At 33.0% G+C, this 18,159-nt stretch overlaps 1 protein-coding gene across 2 annotated transcripts; it reads right to left on the bottom strand.

Moving 5' to 3' along the window:
- Window positions 1-775: 775 nt before the first annotated feature.
- On the bottom strand, window positions 776-17,634 carry LOC128233912 (hemicentin-1-like). Of its 2 annotated transcripts, XM_052947791.1 has the most exons (14): window positions 17,539-17,634; window positions 16,315-16,662; window positions 13,760-14,101; window positions 13,083-13,376; window positions 12,696-12,995; window positions 12,194-12,484; window positions 11,794-12,090; window positions 9,145-9,429; window positions 8,600-8,875; window positions 8,015-8,329; window positions 4,450-4,605; window positions 3,735-3,780; window positions 3,566-3,621; window positions 776-2,066 (listed from the first exon to the last, which is right to left on the bottom strand). In XM_052947791.1, exons 1-14 carry the CDS (start codon window positions 17,627-17,629, stop codon window positions 1,963-1,965), a joined length of 3,201 nt encoding a protein of 1,066 aa, XP_052803751.1. In that variant the 5' UTR covers window positions 17,630-17,634; the 3' UTR covers window positions 776-1,962. The 2 variants fall into 2 exon arrangements, with proteins under 2 accessions (XP_052803751.1, XP_052803752.1); XM_052947792.1 differs by lacking the exons at window positions 776-2,066; window positions 3,566-3,621; window positions 3,735-3,780 and adding an exon at window positions 6,211-6,257.
- Between the last annotated feature and the right edge of the window lie 525 nt (window positions 17,635-18,159).

Here is an 18,159-nt window from a genome sequence, read left to right as displayed (position 1 = left end):
GCTGTGATAGATCATAACTGGAAACTCAGGTGCATTTGGGTTCCATACGTGACACTCAAGCGATGCTGACAAAATAAAGACATGACAGACTGTTCAACTCCAAATTTAGGGGAAATATTTTTTTAAGATTATTGGACTGAGCCAGCCTTCTTCACATTTTGATTTTTGATCCTTTGATTCTTGATTCTTTGCTTGTTCTCAGATTTAGAACAGTGGTGCATTTCACTATTATACTTTGTGATCACACAGTTTTAAACTTTTATTTGCTATTGGAGACTGTGGAATTTTATAGTTTTAAATATTTACTGCATCAAATGAAATTGGATTAGGTACTCTGAATTTTACATCATAAAAGAACTTTGGTTTACTTACCATTTTATTATTATTTGTTATATTTTTATTTTTTTTCTCAAGTTAATGTTAATGCATTATTGTATAAGATTAGCTATTAATTGTACGTTTATACTTTAATCGGGATTGTTTGGATAAAAGTGATGATGTAAACACAAATTAGCTTTAAACCCCAGGTTTTACTGACCGTTCCAAGGCAGTAAGTCCTTAATTAACACCCCTAGTTTTATTATATATGTCGTGTGTTGTTTGTGGAGTTTTGTGCTGCTGTTCTGGTTTGTGAGTGTTTGTTATTGTGTTCGATGATTTTAGCGTTAAACCTGTACCATAAAACGGGGTTTATGTTAAAACTTTCTGTAATAACAATTTATTTACAAAAATACTACGAACAAATGTATGCATTTATTTACAAGTGAATAAATTACTTAATAACCCATAACTTAATCACAACTGTTTTAATGTCAGTGCACTAAAGTGAACGTAGACTATACGTAGACCAATGTATCTGATTTAAAAAACTAAATATCTACTGGTAAAAAGTCATGATCTCACACCAGATGTCCAGCAGTCAATAACTGTTACAGTCCAAGAGCGATGCCTATCCCCGATAATGACCGTAATCAAGCAACCATACTTATATTTACCTCATTTATTATTTCCAGATTTGTTAAAAATACTTATTTTATTAAAGAAATCGTTCAATAATTATGTTCACCTATTCTGTAAATAGTACAAACGGACCTCTTACCAAATCAGTCTGTCATATAAGGTCATAACATCCCAGGAAAATTCATAGTTAATTTTTTAGGTAAAATTTAAATGTTAGTGACAACAATATTTTAACAAATCGTGAATTAAGACTTTTCAACATGTTGTGTTTTCGTAGTTTGCTTACACAATAAAAACACTATCAAGATAAACAATTTTCAATGTACGTGTTTATACAAACGAGCTCATTCACGATCCGAGCATATAGGAAGATGTTTTGTTCATCAGATGATAATCACAATTGCCGAAACTCCGTTCATACAAGGTATGGAATTTAAGGTGTAAATATCACAAAATAACAATATCCGTATAGTAACAATGTGTTTGGAAATCGGCTCTAGATGTTGGTTTTTTTCCATTTCATGTCCTTTGTTTGTGCACATTATATCACTTCACTTCAAATGCGATTTATTGACGCATTTTTAATTCTGTTTTGTTGTGCATGGGTTGGCCAATATGCTTTTGGTATTTTAAGTGTTTGCTTCATTCGCCATGCACACCAATAATTCTACATGCTGAAAAATAAACTGCAAGGAAGAGTGAGGAAGTAAATCATTTTCAATAAAGTTTCTTATTACGCAAGATGCAGAAAACTTAATGCAGTCACATGATTGAACGAACGTGTTTAAACCTTAAACAATGATATAAGGAAAAAAGTCAAACAACAAACAGAAATTCCAAATTTTACATATCAAAGAAGGTACGTTGAACATTATTGCATTTTAATAAAAAGTAAACAAGTTAAACATTTCTCCGCAAGCCAAATATTAAACACTGTTAGCCCTGTTGAAACGTCACAAAATAATATGTTGTATCTGTACACCACCATTGCATGAAATGAGTTCATGTTAATGCACTGCTTTTTGTTGATGCCAGTGTCAGATTTTCGTATACGTCGCTGTCCTGAAATGTTGTTTGCATCTTTTTTTCATTTGTACTTCTGAAGTCTGAAAACATACACACATATTATTTATGGTGATTTTTCTTAGATTATTTACGTTTGTATAAATTTCAAATTTCAATTCATATGATTATAATTTCATACAACTATACAATAACAATAGAGCATATCCTTATCACAATGTTGTTACATAAATGTATGTCGAAATCGTTGAATATTACTTTTAATCTAATTTGACTTTAGCTTTGTTTTAAGATTTTTAAAGCCAATTTTTAAGTACACTTAATGCAACATATTTCTTTTGATTGACAGTTGTGAAACGTCTTGTCGTTTGCATCAGTTTGAGCGATATTAGTAGTAGAAGTAGTAGTAGTAGTAGTAGTAGTAGTAGTAGTAGTAGTAGTAGTAATAGTAGTAGTAGTGGTAGTAGTAGTGGTAGTAGTAGTGGTAGTGGTAGTGGTAGTGGTAGAAGTGGTAGAAGTGGTAGTGGTGGTAGTGGTTGTAGTGGTAGAAGTGGTAATAATAATAATAGTAGTAGTAGTAGTAGTAGTAGTAATAATAATAGTAGTAGTAGAAGTAGTAGTGGTAGTAGTAGTAGTAGTAGTAGTAGTAGTAGTAGTAGTAGTAGTAGTAGTAGTAGTAGTAGTAGTAGTAGTAGTAGTAGTAGTAGAAGTAGTAGTAGTAGTAGTAGTAGTAGTGGTAGTAGTAGTGGTAGTAGTAGTGGTAGTAGTAGTGGTAGTAGTAGTAGTAGTGGTAGTAGTAGTGGTAGTAGTAGTGGTAGTAGTAGTGGTAGTAGTAGTGGTAGTAGTAGTGGTAGTAGTAGTGGTAGTAGTAGTGGTAGTAGCAGTAGTAGTAGCAGTAGTAGTAGTAGTAGTAGTAGTTATTATTATTTTGAATTTTAGTGATGCACATTTGCTGTTTTAAGGGTGTTTCGGAACACAACCTTCATTTGCAATTAAAAGAATCCTGGCATTTTGCAAATTTGCAAGAAAAATCACTCCATAAGTGGTCCCCTACAAATACGCATGTTCGAGACAACACAAATATTCTTTTAAATTAAAGTTAAGGAACTTTTCTTGAAACGCGAAAAGGAGTTTCAGTTGTACGATATCTGTTAGTTATCATTAGTACTTACGTGAAATACTACAGAGACAAGATCAGTAGCAAACAGTTTAAACATAAACCCGGACGCACTCGGTAGCTGTTATTATTTTTGTCGACGAATTCTATTTATACAAGATCAAGTTTACATGAGAATGATAATGTGCAAATAAATCGAGTAGCCCTATTTCGATGGGTAAATATTCAAGTTCTTTGTTCTTAAACATGGATGCTATACCAAACAGGTGAAAGGCCGTGGATCTAAGGCCGTTCTATTGGATTCAAAATCTTTAATTTACTTCCAAACCGTATGGCTTGAATAAGCCGTCTGTAACGTTTACAAATTATGAAAGTAACCAGAATATAGTGAATGCCTACTAAATTACAAATGCACAACTTACTGTATGGAATAGTGTCACCAGTTGAAAGGAAACTCATACATACCAAGATCATTATATTCATTAGGTGTTATTCTTTGAACCATGGCAATATCGTCGTACCTAAAATGAACAATATATCGGTAACATATTCGAGCAATCAATATTAACCACATACTCAAACCATTGTATTGCACAAGTATGCTTTTAAGTAAGTTAAAAACGTTAAAATATACCCCGCTTGTTCTTTAGAACTACTTTCATCCTTCAAGCGGTTTTGTTCTGAAATGCAGAAATGACTCATTAGATCTATTAGAAATACAATTAAAAACCTTTTATAGCAAAATGTTTGGATTGGGGTTACCGAGCCGTTCAGGTCTGGCAATCAGTCGTGTTTGAGTAAACTATTGTTTAAGATTTCATAAGAAATATGTTTTACATATGATTACAACTGAACCAAATATATTGTGAAGATTTCAAGTCAGGTGACGTAATACCAAAGAATCAAGTTGAAAAGTCGGTTAAATGCAAATGTTGTTTAAAGACGTTGGGCGACAGGGTTATTTGGACTTTAATTTATAGTATAATATTATCATAATAAATATGCTGTGAGCTCTGAATTGTTTTCACAGAGGCAAGAACTGGAAAAATTATATGTCTTTGGCGTTAATTATGTGCCATTAAACAGGGTTAATTGTTTAAACTTTTGCCTACTGAGCTTGTTTCTGTAGTTTTTCACATAAATATTGCTATATCTCAAACGATTTTGTTGATATCTAAACATATACTATATCTTTAAGAGTATGTTTACGTCATTCACATGAGAATCTATTGAATACTATTGTCGTTGACAAGGTATACATTTTTCAATTATATAAAAAAAACTTGGAGAGACAAACAGCTCTTCAAATAACAAATTTGTCTTTGTCACATGCCGTATGGTATACTCACCAAAACCACTTTGGCGTTTTCTGTGAAGGAACATCAATATCAGAACCGTTACAATCACCACAGAACATACAGCGCCGATGGTGACTCCTACCACTATCCAAATTGCATTGTTAGAAAGAGTCGAAGATGAATTTTCACCAACAGGTCCAGAGATATCTTAAAATAAATTTAAACGATGTAGAATATATAGTCTGAACTATAAACGTTTTTTTCAGAGTTATTTTAACAGCGAAATTGAACAATCGGGAATAATAGTTCCACATGAGAGTGCCTTTGTGCTGAGTTAAGTTTAAAACAACTGAACGAAAATCAAAATCGGATTGTTTGGGACATGTATTTCTTGCTGCCAATAATGTTTACAACGCAGACATGGATTTTTATGAGAAGTGTTACCGTTAAGAAGGTTTTGGCAAATCCTTCAAATTTGTTTTTTTTTTGTATTGGCACATTTTGGAACCTTTTTGCTATACTTTGTGTACTAGGCTTGATTTTGTGAACGTCGTAATGCCTATGAAATGATTGAGGTACCAATGGAATCCCATGGTACTTCGTAGAATTCAGCACAGCTGCTCCGGCTTCATGCATTCATTTTCAGATAATGCTTCAGTTGACGACTATTTGCAGCTTAAATGCTCGTTGATATGATGACGATGTTTTTTTTTATAAAAATGGCTCCGATTAGGCTTATTTACATTTTACTGACCGTTTCAAGGCGCTACCTAACAATCCTTGATTAATACCCCTAGTTTTCTTATAAAGTATACATGTACTGTGTTGTTCGTGGAGTGTTGTGCTGTTAATACATGTATCTCGTTTGTGATTGATTTTTTTCTGTTCTAAGTCTTTGGCGTTGAACCTGAGCCACCAAACGGGTTTATATGTCTAAATTTTAGACTTCTGTACTTGTTTTGGCAGGGTTTCATGTAGCAATTTATATTACTATTTAAAACATATTGACAAAGATTCGGGCAAAAGTGAAGATAAGCGTTCTTATTGATTTTTGTCTTTTTTTCATTTATCTGACCATTCTAAGGCAAGCTTGCTTACACAAAAATTACCAATGATGATATTTATATTAGATAGTTGTTTGAAGGTTATTGTCTTGTACCGATTTGTCAAGTGCATTGAATTTCGATGCCCTGATCCTTGTGTCTTTTTATATGAGCGTTGATAATCCGGAATTTACAGGTAACATTTTAAGCCTCAGTGTCACTTAGGATTTAATACTTAGAGAAACACATAAATGTGAGTATATATATGATAGAGTATCATACAATGTCCGATTTATTCCCGTGGTTCATACGATTTTTTAATAAAAAGAAATACCAACGAAATGCAAAACTAGATCAGTGACTCACTATATGCTAATGGGCGGGGTATAGCGCTTTGCAAAAAGTACCTAAGCAATTGCCGGAATAGACGGGAGAAATAACTAGAGAAATACTGAAGATTTGAAAATATAACTTCACTTCAATAATCTAAACTTCTGGCCCTTAACAGGCTTAGGTAGCTTTTTTCAATTAGCCAAATTATATACTTAAATTGGATTTTGCTCAATAAAAAGTGGTTAATTGTAATTATCATAAAGATAATTCCTATTTAAAGTGTAAAAAGTAAATATTACAAAAAATATTAAAAGACAAAAATAGTGAGCTTAGCTTTATCCTGTTATAAGAGCCTTAAGAAGTTTCGAGAAAATGGGCCCTGTTTCTAAAAAAAAGGGTATTTTCGAATGAAAAATTATCAAATTATTTCACCTACTTGAAGATCTTGTTTAGCAGCATAATCAAACCAAAAATGAGAAAACCCTGTGAAATAAAAGTAGAAATGACAATATTTACATTATGTCAGAAGTGTATTAGAAACGGATGTCGGAGAATTCGTACCCATTCAATATCGTACTACTGTCATTATCTAGCATTAGTATATATTAAGCAACATAAAATGTTAAAAGGTATTCAGAAAGTCACGTGATACAGAAATTTTGCTATGAAGTTGTGCGCGCTAAATTTAAATTTATATTCTTAAAGTAATCGTCGGTTATGTTGCTTTTTGTAATTGAGATAATTAAACATGTGAAAAGGTTAACCGAAGCCATTTGAATATACAGACAAACAAACATGTATACACAACTAAAACATAATAAGACTTTAAATCGATATGCCCTCCACATTAGCAACTTTATCAATCGTATAAAACCAATCTAAATGCATTCGTTTGAAATATTCTACTCGAAGTTAAGGACGATAAATTATACATCAAAATTTATGATAAACGTGATGTCTTTTATTTCATTATCATATACTTAATTACCCTTCTTTAGACGGAAATGTTCCTAGATAGGCATCATATGGTGTTGCTTTTATACAGATGTTTAGATTCGCTAGAATATGCACAGATATCAATGATTTGAACCCTCGTGGTAAACTAATGACGGTAACAGTATAGTTAATCCATGTTTATTACATTATACATGATATGGTTATTTAAAAAAGAAGAGATTCGTAAAATTTACTGATTTTAGCAGCGGAAGGGGCTGATGGAATTTTGGGATCGCATTCAAGCCATGGTTAAAATGGCATTACTTTGAATTAAGTGTTATTGTTTTCTGTTTATTGAGGATAAATTCTTTCCGAAATTGCGTCTATTCATAACGAAGCGTTCAGTTCTTAAATTTGAACATTTTCAGATTTGTTTTATCTTTAACACCGTTATTTTCAGCCGTTTTGGTTTACTCGGAATATTTTACTTATTTTCATCTTTGTTTTTTCCCAGAGTAAGTAAAATGATGTTTTGTAAGTAACTCCATGATTACACAGTTTAAAGCTTTTTTTTTCTAGGTAGATTTTGTTGGATTTGTTCAAAGCTGTTACTGTATTAAAAAGGTTTGCTTTAGGTACTCTGTATTGTTTTTCTTCGTCTGCTGATGGAGTCGGGATCATTAATCATCGAAAAACTTGGGTGTTACCTTTTTTTTGTTTCTCAGGGTAAGGCATACATGGATACAATTTACCATTAACGTTTATATGTTTTTCGGGAGTGTTAGAATAAGTGTAAACTAGTTTACACCCCAAGTAAATTTACATTTTGCGTACCTAACAATCCTTGGTAAATAAGCCTAGTTCCGTATGTTTTATATGTAGTGGTTGTTTGTGGAGTTTTGTTTTGGTGTTCCATGTTTCTGGTTTATTAACGTTTGTTTTGCTGTTTTGGCGTTGGTCCTGTGCCATTCAACGGGGTTTATGTTTAATTTTTAGAGCACTGGGCTTGTTTCTGTAGTTGTTGATATAAATATGACTACATAACTGTTTAATTGTAAGGTTACCTAGCATGTTCAAGTAAAGTTAATTGTGGTATTGACTCACGGACAGGATCTGTTTATAATAACTGTTAGTTTTACTTTCATATACGTTTAGATTTTGTTGGTGTATTTGATTTGAGAATGACTCTATGTATAGATGTCTTCTACATCTCAGAGGCAAAACGGAAATATTTATGAGAAGTGGAATTCACTTATATATAAAATGTGTACGGAAGAGTTATAATTTTTCTAGTAAAATCTTACCATTTAATTCTATTCGGAACGTTTCTCTTAAAATCCCAAAATCATTTTCCGCAATGACTGAGTACTCGCCTAAGTCCCACAATCCAATGTTGGTTATTGTGACGACAGATGTTGAGTTGTCATCCGTTGTGTTTATAGTCACTCTGTCCAATCCGTAATAATCAGTTGAGAGTAACTTATTATTTGTAAGATTTTTCCATATCATAGAGCTTGGGGATGGGTTCGAAAATACTGTAAAGTATAAAACTGCCTTCCCTCCCAGAATGGTAGAGACAACTGTCGATGGCCGTTCATTATGCTTATACATGGGTGCACCTGCATGTAAAACATAATCCTGTGCTCACCGATGAGACTATCTTAACACATAAAGACTTAAAATTAATTAAAAGATAGTTTCTGCATAAGTGAAAAGTCAATATCATTAATACAAGGTTTTACTAAAATCAATTGATACCATTTCTTGGACAATGGAATAAATAGAACTCAGAAATGTGGCCCAAATACATGCTTGTTAAATAATATCATCATTGTAATGAAACCTCGACATTCGATTTGTGCATTCTTCCAGAAATGATAAATACGTACATTTCACATCCACAGTGACATTTCTCCTGTCGGGCTGCAAACGGTTGTACTTGTTTGCAGACACACACGAAAACAGACCCATGTCCTGTAAGCACGAACTCTTCTTGCTGTAATGTAACCGATTGTTTCCATGAATAAACTTGAGGGTGGAACCCGTAGGTGGTACAATGCTGATATTAGCAGCTGGATAACTATCTACTTCACAAGTAAAGTTAAGTGTGTCACCATGGTGGACAGTCGTATCAGGAACAGAAAACGTCTGAATTGACGCCTTATCTGAAAAGGTCGAAGAATGACAAATAAGTTACAAAATGGCAAACCTTATTTTTTACAATGAAAGCAAACATTAAGCTTAGACCGTTAAGAAAACACGAAATGATTGAAACAATGCTTCATAAAATTTAAACTTATAACATTAATTATTCTCGGCTTCTTATCGAGCTTAGAGCGGACCATGTCTTATGCATTTACTGTTTGTCCGTTATATCATTATTAATCACATAGTGTTAGTGTGGTATAATATGGCATCAAATCTAAAAACATACACTGGACGTCAATATAAACGTTTCCTGTATCAGTTCCAATCTTTCTCGGACATCCAGTTGGGTGCAATATATTTTGAACAATGCAAGTAAATACACCTCCGTCGGTTAGCGATATATTCTGTATCTTGAGGTATTGGCCCGATGTATTTCTTTCAGGATGATGTATACTAGTCCAAGAAAATGATGAGACATTTGGGTTTCCCGGTTCAGCGTCACAAGTAAAACTGAAGTTAACACCTTCAAGGACCTCAACTGTTTTGTTTAGGTTTGTTATTTTTGGTGGATCTAAAATAAAAAACACGAACCATTTTCTCTTCATAAGCATTCCTTAACAAACTTGAAAACAAATTTCTACAATGGATTCAAATCATTTAAATACATTCTGGAAGGTTTCGGCACAACAAGGTGCATTTGGATCCTGAGCACAACGTTTTTCAGTTTTATGTGCATTGTTTACTGCACATTTTAGCCATGTTAACGCACCAGTACATCAGCCTTCATTTTGTTTATCAACAACAAGTGTCATAGCATATTCTTTAATCTCCAAGGACAAGACAATACAGAACTACACTATATATGCAGTACGGGGCGAATGCGTTACGTCAGCTGTAGTGAAAAGTTTATACATTCTGGATGTGAGACCATTACTAACATTACTAGTATTTCTACTTGTCGCGCGTTTAAAGATGACTTTTAATTTTTTTAATAAACATGCTTTCAGATAGCACATGCTGACAAAGATACTTGTGTGATTTGTTTCATTTAACACGTTAACAAACAGACCGAGCGTCAGTGATATTGAAAACACAGCAAGAAATTTAAATTGTAATCCATTGTATCTATTTACGAGAATTCTCTAAAGTTTGTTTTAGTTGTCAACCTGCATCTCATCTTAACTATAACAAAGTATTCATATTTATTTATTTAGATGTTTTTAATAGGAGATTCTTGCCAAAGACTTGCAGTGGTATATGTATTCTAGTAATTGACCAAAATGTAACAAGAAGCTACTACATGATTGAGTGAAAGTGCATCTTCTTCATTAAATCACTATTCACACACCAGTCAATTTATATGCATCATAAATAATAAGATATCTAAGGATATCAGCAGTAAAATCTTAAAGTAAAGAAGTCCTAATGAAATACCTTATAAAATATGGGTAATTAAATTTCAAGCAGTCAATAAACTATTTTAACTGTCATAATACAAATAATAAATTAATCAAGTAAAAGTTTTTTGAAGATAATTATTTTAGGTCTTTTATTTTTTACTGAACAATAGCGAAGAATCAGGATGATCTTGAGACAACAATGTTAACAATGTCCATACGATACGACACAGTCCTAGTCCGTACATGGTTACCATATATCAAATATCAAACATGGCAACAGGCACATAAAAATGGAGGAATCGAATGAAACAAAATTATAAGCATGTGAAAAAATAACCAAGTACAATTAAGAACATGAGAGGAGAGCTCAACCGTAGACTATGGATTTATTTACGATGAAGCAATCATGTTTGCTATATGAAATTTATTTACTTGGAATTTAATTAAACCATTTTATTCACTTAAATGTTTATATTTTAGTGTATTTAAGCCTATGTTTGCTAATCAAGTTAAAGCATGTTTATGTACGAACAATGAGGACATATACTATTCAATGGGCCCGAAAGCCCAGTAAGTACAAAACTACTTTTTAGCAAACAATGAGCAACTAGATACACCTTTTATAAATTCAGGGGCGTAGCTTCCTTTAGGCACTGTAGGCACGTGCCTACACATTTTTCCCAAATATGAAAAAAATAAAAGTTTCAAAACAGCAAAAAAAAAAAAATTGAAGGGTTAGGGGGGTATGGTGTATAGTCTGCAGCGAACCCATCGAATATGAAAATAAGTCCGTATTGAATAACACTATTTAAAAAAAATTCTGAGGCTTTCATAACTGGTTCGAAGTAGTGTGGTAACGAAACTTCCAAGCGACCAAGGAAGTCAGATCAAAGTTTTTTGAGCGCTTGATTTGAAATTGTAACAACTTGACATGGTCGACCAGGACCCTTCCTATCCGGAACTTGGTGGTTCTAGCTTCTATGCCACTGATGAGGAAACGAAGCGACGTCTTCTGGCTGAAACCTGGTCGTCTTGTCTGTCCTACCCATTCCAATTTCGGTATGTGCCTACTGCATTTCTGTGTCATAGTTTTTAATCTAATGCGTCTGACCTTGCGACGTGTGAACAGCGTTTGACATAAATTAATTCAACAGACTCATAATACATATGTATCATCTACTTTTATTGCATAATTTTAATTTAAATATGCCTTTGATCTAAATTATTTTTGAAAAATAAAATGTTTATTGTTTTACTTACGAAACAAATGTGTTAAATTAATATGTATTAGTTTAACATGACTAATATTGGCTAATCGACTGTGGTGTAGTGGTATAATGTCTGACTACCAGCGACCACTGAGCAAGTGTAATCTGGAAAGTTGATGATTTTGAACTTTGAAGTGAGATTAGGACAAATTTATTAATCTAAAAATTGTTGCGATGTAGATGATGAACAGTAAACGAATAGGTTGCTTATACCTAACTTAAAAGCATTATGTTAAACCGGTTGCCTTGTTTTCTATTTATACTTACACAACACATCGAGGTAAACACTCGAGGTCATCGATGAAGAAATACTCTTTCCATATGAAGATTTCATGGTGTTATGAGCAGTGCAGAAGTAATCAGAGGTATGATTTCTTGACACGTTTTTGATGTAAAGTTGACTTGATTGTATATTTTCAGACCAGAGGTATGCTGGTAACGGATTTCCGTCTGCAGAACAATTTATGCGCAATGCTTCATCTATATCAACTTTAATGAAGCTTATGTATTCAAAGCTCATGTTAGTGCATGTAGAAAGGAAGAATATGGGATGTGTTGCTGGATCTAAAATGAAATAAAAACATAATAACTATTTTAATATATATGCAAAAAATGTAACGGTATTCGGTATTAAATCCAGGCTGGAGTCGATATAAATTATACACACATAATACATTCACTTGGAGTCCAGCGCTGGTAATAACTTCTTGTTCAAGCCTTCCATATCCCGTTGGGAATAGGGTATTTGAGGCATGGCAAACAATTTCTGTATCCTCAGTAAACGAATGTTGATATAACTCTCCAACATTGCTGTCTATCCAGGTGTAATTTGGGAGAGGATGTCCATCCGCTACGCAAGCGAGAGTAATGATGTCGTCCTTAATAACATCGATACGCGTATTATTGATAAGAATACCGTCCTTGCTTCCAAACCGAAAGTTTATTTTCATTGGATGATCTACAAATAAATGATTACACATATAATGATAATATCGAAGCTTACAAAAGCCTTCTTACCATATCAATTTAGAAGTCTACAATGTTTTTGATGTATAACATCACCAGACAAAAATGATATAATAGTATAATTTATATCGTAAAATTGGTATCGATCACATATACACGACCAGTTAGTGATGTTACTATATAATATTAGATATACATCCTACAGTGTACACGGAGTGAAAATGTGGCATTTCTTGATCCGTTGATATTGTATCCAATGCTGGGTGACATGGTATTTTGAATATACAAAACGTATATTCCATCGTCATCCTTTTTAAAAGAAGGAAGAAACAAGTCCTGCCCGTTCACGCTTTGTCCCGATGGTAAACTCCATAAGAAAATATTAGGTTCTGGATTAGCATCACTTGTGCATGTCATCGTAAAGTTTGAAGCTAGAGTAACATTAACGGCTCCACCGATAACGGTTGTCTTTCCAACTGTGCAGGTCGGCTCAGATGATGGATCTAAATATCAAGTATATAGAATAATAGGTATGTGTAATAATATATTAGTATAGACAACTTTTATATCGTATAGATATATACACTTACATAAAACATGAACATGAATTTTCTTTTCATCTGACCATCCAAGAATGTGCGCGGCCTTGCAGATGCACACTGATTCATTATGGATTCCTGCAATCCACGTTATGTTACTAGTTGCACCGATAGTAGTGTTGGCATTTGTTTGATTTCCCTCGTAGCACGACCAAGTCAGATTCGCAAACGGTTTACCACCACGAACTTCACATTGGAGACTTTGAATCGTTGGAGAATTCCGGATCATGTAAAAGTCGGTATAACTTTTATTGTTGTTTATAAGAATGCCAGTATCTGGTTTGTCTGAAAGAAATGATCGTGATAGGAATTAAATTAATAAAAAGTTTGATTGCAGTTTTAATTCAAACCGTTGGGACGAGTACGGGTTGACATGAAGAAATGTTTCTATAATCGTTAATATTTTATTGAATAAGGGTCTAGCACTAATTATGTGCGTGCAAGAAAAATGGTTGAGTTTAAGGCCTGAACGCAGTTGTAATCATTCAGTACACGTTTATAAGTAGCCTTATCATATTAGTATTAATCTAACATGATCAATTATTTGTATTCATGCCAAATAAAAAAAGCATATTTTCACTTTGCATCGAAATACCAATATAAAAAATACACATTCATTTGATAATAATAATAACTCATTGTTATTGTTTTCAGAACCTATAACTTACATGTCACATTCAAAATGAGTTTCCTACTTGATGTCTTTTTGGAGTCCATATTGCTTGCATTGCAATAAACAGACATGCCATCTTCATTTCTACTGGGGTTGAACATTAGGAAACTTGATGTGTTGTACGTCCTGTCTATGTTGGCACTAACTGTTATTTGTGTTTCAGAAGATATTAGCGTATCATCATCGTTAACATTTGGTGTTTTGTTGTCAAGATACCATGTTATATTTGCAGCCGGATTACCAAAAGTCGATTCACAAGTTAATTTTACCAACTCGCCTTCCTGTATATCTATCAGCTCTGTTATGTTTTCCAGTATTTGTGCAGTTTGGATTCGTACTGAAATATAGTTCTACACCTATCATATTAGCTTGCTTAACGAAACGTAGAGGGGAGGTCGAATGTGAATATATGAATACAAAACTAAGTGTTTTACGTCTTATAGAGTCTTATTTAACATAATAAAACCTATATATACCTGACGTTCGACACAAAAGTTGACATTTTTTGTTTGTTATTTAACCTTATTAAAACGTTTTGTGGAAAATGTATGGCTTTATTTGAACGATGCAGTTGTTCATATAAGCATGTACTTATACTCTGAAAATGTGCCAAAACATATTATATTATAAATCATAAAAAATGGTTTTACATTTACATTTTACTGACCGTTCAAATGCGGTACCTTGATTAACATGCGTAGTTTTTATATGGATATATGCACTTTGCTGTTTGTGCATTTTTGTGCTGTTGCTCCATGTTTCTTGTTTGTGATTTTTTTTTTTTTTGTGATCTATGTCTTTGGCGTTTACCCTGTGTCTTAAAATGTTTAGAGTCCTACTAGAAGTTTCATAGGTAAATAGCATTTTAATTTTATATAAAAGAAATATATCAAGGACTGAAATAATTTGTATAAATCGCTATTTTGTTTGTTTAACTATTTATAAGCTTTTTAATTGTCGATGACTCGCAAGCCAAAATCGTTTTTACCGGTCGGAATGTTGTCTGCAACGAATAAATGTTCTTTGTTTTCAACCAATCGAAGCCCAGTTAACCTAGCCGATGAAAGCTTAGAGTTGCTCGAGCGCCTTACGCGGCGCATATAAGGCCGAATTTTGATAATATTGTCATTCTAGATGCATTTACCGACCAGCGAACATAAAAAAATATAATGGTATTAATCGACTTAACTTGCTCATCTTAACTATTAACTATCTCTTCTGAAAAGTTCAGAATTGACACTGTGAAAAACTTTGAAAAAAATACAGAAACAAGTACAGTTGTCAAAGGTTTAGACATAAAACCCGTTTAATGGCACAGGGTCAACGCCAATGGCATAGAAAACAAAACAAACAATCACAAACCAGAAACGTGGAACAATAACACAAAACTCTACAAACAACACAGTACATATATTATATATAAACACAGTATATCGAGGATTGTTAGGTACCGCCTTGGAACAGTCAGTAAAATATAAAGTAACTGGGGTGTCTTTCAGAGAAAGCTCTGCTTTCCGGTTTGACATAGTTGGGGCGCACTTAGAGCTAGAGTGCTTGTAGTAGTAATGAACGTAAGTGAACGTAAGTGAACCTTCCTCCATGTATATACTGAGAAAGCTCGGCTATCTGATTTCATAATTGTTAAGCGTTTTATTTTGAAAAGAGTGACAACGTAACAAAAACAGATAAGTTATAACTCATCCAGAATGTTTCTTCCAGAAATGCCTAGCTCTCTGTTAATTCACAGGGACCATTTCTATAGCAGTAGATTTGGAAAGTTTGTAATTCATTGTTGATAAGTCAATCAGGCAAGAATCCACAAGGATAATTATCTTCAAAACTGTTTCCATAATTGTTTTATGATTATCTGTTTGAATATTTATACGAAAACAAGCTCAGTAGCAAAAATTTTAAACATAAACCCGGTTTAATGGCACTGGGTAAACGCCAAAGACATAGAACATCAGAAAAAAATCACAAACAAGAAACATGGAAAAACAGCACAACACTCCACAAAAAGCACATTGCATACATGCTATGTATACAAAAACTAGGTATGTTTATTAAGGATTGTTAGGTACCGCCTTGGAACGGCGATTTTTTTTTTAGTACCGATATAGAATCCAAACCGCCTTGAAGCCTAATCAAAATCATTTTAATACAATTAAAAGGTTTAGCCTTGAGGAAAATTATTATTAAGTTTCATCTTTCTTTTGTTATTTATAAATTAATTTAGTTATAAGTTTAATAAAATAGTGTACAGGTGATCGGTACACTCCGCACACGATACAGAAATTTATATAAGAAGTTGTTTAATGATATATATTTAAACTGAAAGAAAGTGTTTCATTTGGCCGATAATCGTTAGCAATCTTATTAAAAACTGGAAGATGTTAGGTATGAATTTACAGTGTTCTATTAACACAAGTTAATATCAGTATATGTTTAGTGTTTATTAACAAAATAAATAAAAGAACTCAATTTGAACGCTATTTGAAGGAATTCAGTGATATTCTGTTTAAAGGTAAATTCAAAAAGGACGAAGCTCACCTATGATGTTTGTATGAACAGTGTTGCTGCGTATATTTGCCCCAAGACAGAACCAAGCATCGCCAATATTATGTCTGGTAAGGGGCTGTGTGTTGCAAATATATCGTGTGGAATTTTCACAAGAGCAATCGGACACAACTTCGTTATTGAGGACATACATATAACAGGCTCTTGATGTTGTGTTATATATCACGTAAACAGCTGTTTCCGTAGGGTTTGTAGCACGTGCAGACGGTGTGTATAGAAACTGCATAAATCCCTGATCAGTGTCTGTAGTACAAGTAAGCGTCGCTGTTTGATTTTCTTCTATGTAGGCTTTGTCAACTTCTAAAGTGATCGTGTAGGCTCCTATAGAATGATAAAATAAAACAAAGGAACTTTAATTGCAATAACATACTGCATTTTTATTTACAAAACACAGTCCAATGAAATTGTGCAACTCTATGTATGCCTCATTTTTTTGGCAATTACTCAATATTTCGACGTTTCAAATCTACTTAACACATTGAATTGATAACAACTACACACTCAAATATTTCCTTTACAATGATCCCAATACGTTATTTCCTTAAAGCACTCGTTTGTAACCCCATTTTTCTACATTTTGAAACTATTTTTTCATCTAAAATAACTGCGATAGTTTCAACATGTTTTGGTGCAAGTTCATTTGAATATTACCACTAACATACTACCACAAACTAAGAGCCTAACTGGCATATTGCAATTGGTACATTTTTATTCATGTTAATTTAGCAGAATATCCTTCAAATAATTTGAAACGAACTTAGTTAAAAAAATGATGTTAAGCCCATACACAGATCAAACGATAATATGCCTATCAATATGAAATTAGTTGAGCCGATGTGAGGGATTTCATACATTTGTTTGGATAAAATACGCTAGAGAGTCGGGATAAGTATGCTTATTTGAGAATATGACTTACTTTAGAGGCGATATAGTGTTTGAATCAACATATAACTGCTTAACTGTGTACAAGAGTGAAATGCACCCAATTTATTATCAAGAACAATTACAAGACCTGCGTATGTATATGAATCCTCTTTATTCTCGATAAAATGATTTTGAGCATTTTCGAAACACATTGTTTGAATACAGAAGCATGATAAATCGATTATTATCAAAACTGCCATTAAATGATAGTGTTTAATATCGAAAACATCAAATACATCGTTTTAGTTTAAAAAGAAAATATGATTAACTTACCACATTGTGCTAGAACATTCAACAAACACAAACTTGTAACTATATTGATAATATGATCCTTACATGTAAACATCGCCATATTCACAGCCATCACATTTAAACTGTTTTAACTCTATGTGGAGACGAGAGCAGATGTTAAGGTTTAAGATGACAATAGTGAACAGTTCAAATTGCCTTATACCTAGAGTCCAGAGATGATATGATGAACATTTAAGAATCGAATATTTATATTAAAAATTTCTGAAACAAGTTTACGAGAAATACAAGGAAAACAAAATTACGTCTTACAAACGAGATCCAGAATTCCGTAGACTTATGCATATAATTTCATTCGATGTAACATTGGAATTATGTTTATAAGACAACAGTTATAAAGGTATCCTAGCATAGTTAAGGCAATATCTGTTTTAATACATCGTACTTATCTTTATCTGGTAAAGCCAAGAAGAGGACTTGAATATATGCCTCATCAGCACAAAAACATGAAATACTTTAAATTAAAACAAATATTTTTTTCATGAAAATTTGGAAACGTATTTAAACAATTCAAAATAATGTTGTCCTCATCATACGAATGTTTGGAAATGTTCTTCGACGACTGAAAAAAAGATGAGACTGTAA

The sequence above is a fragment of the Mya arenaria genome, chromosome 5 (genome assembly GCF_026914265.1).
Source record: "Mya arenaria isolate MELC-2E11 chromosome 5, ASM2691426v1".
Taxonomy (NCBI): domain Eukaryota; kingdom Metazoa; phylum Mollusca; class Bivalvia; order Myida; family Myidae; genus Mya; species Mya arenaria.
Note: the sequence above shows the minus strand (reverse complement) of the source record. Positions and strands in the feature narration are given on the sequence as shown.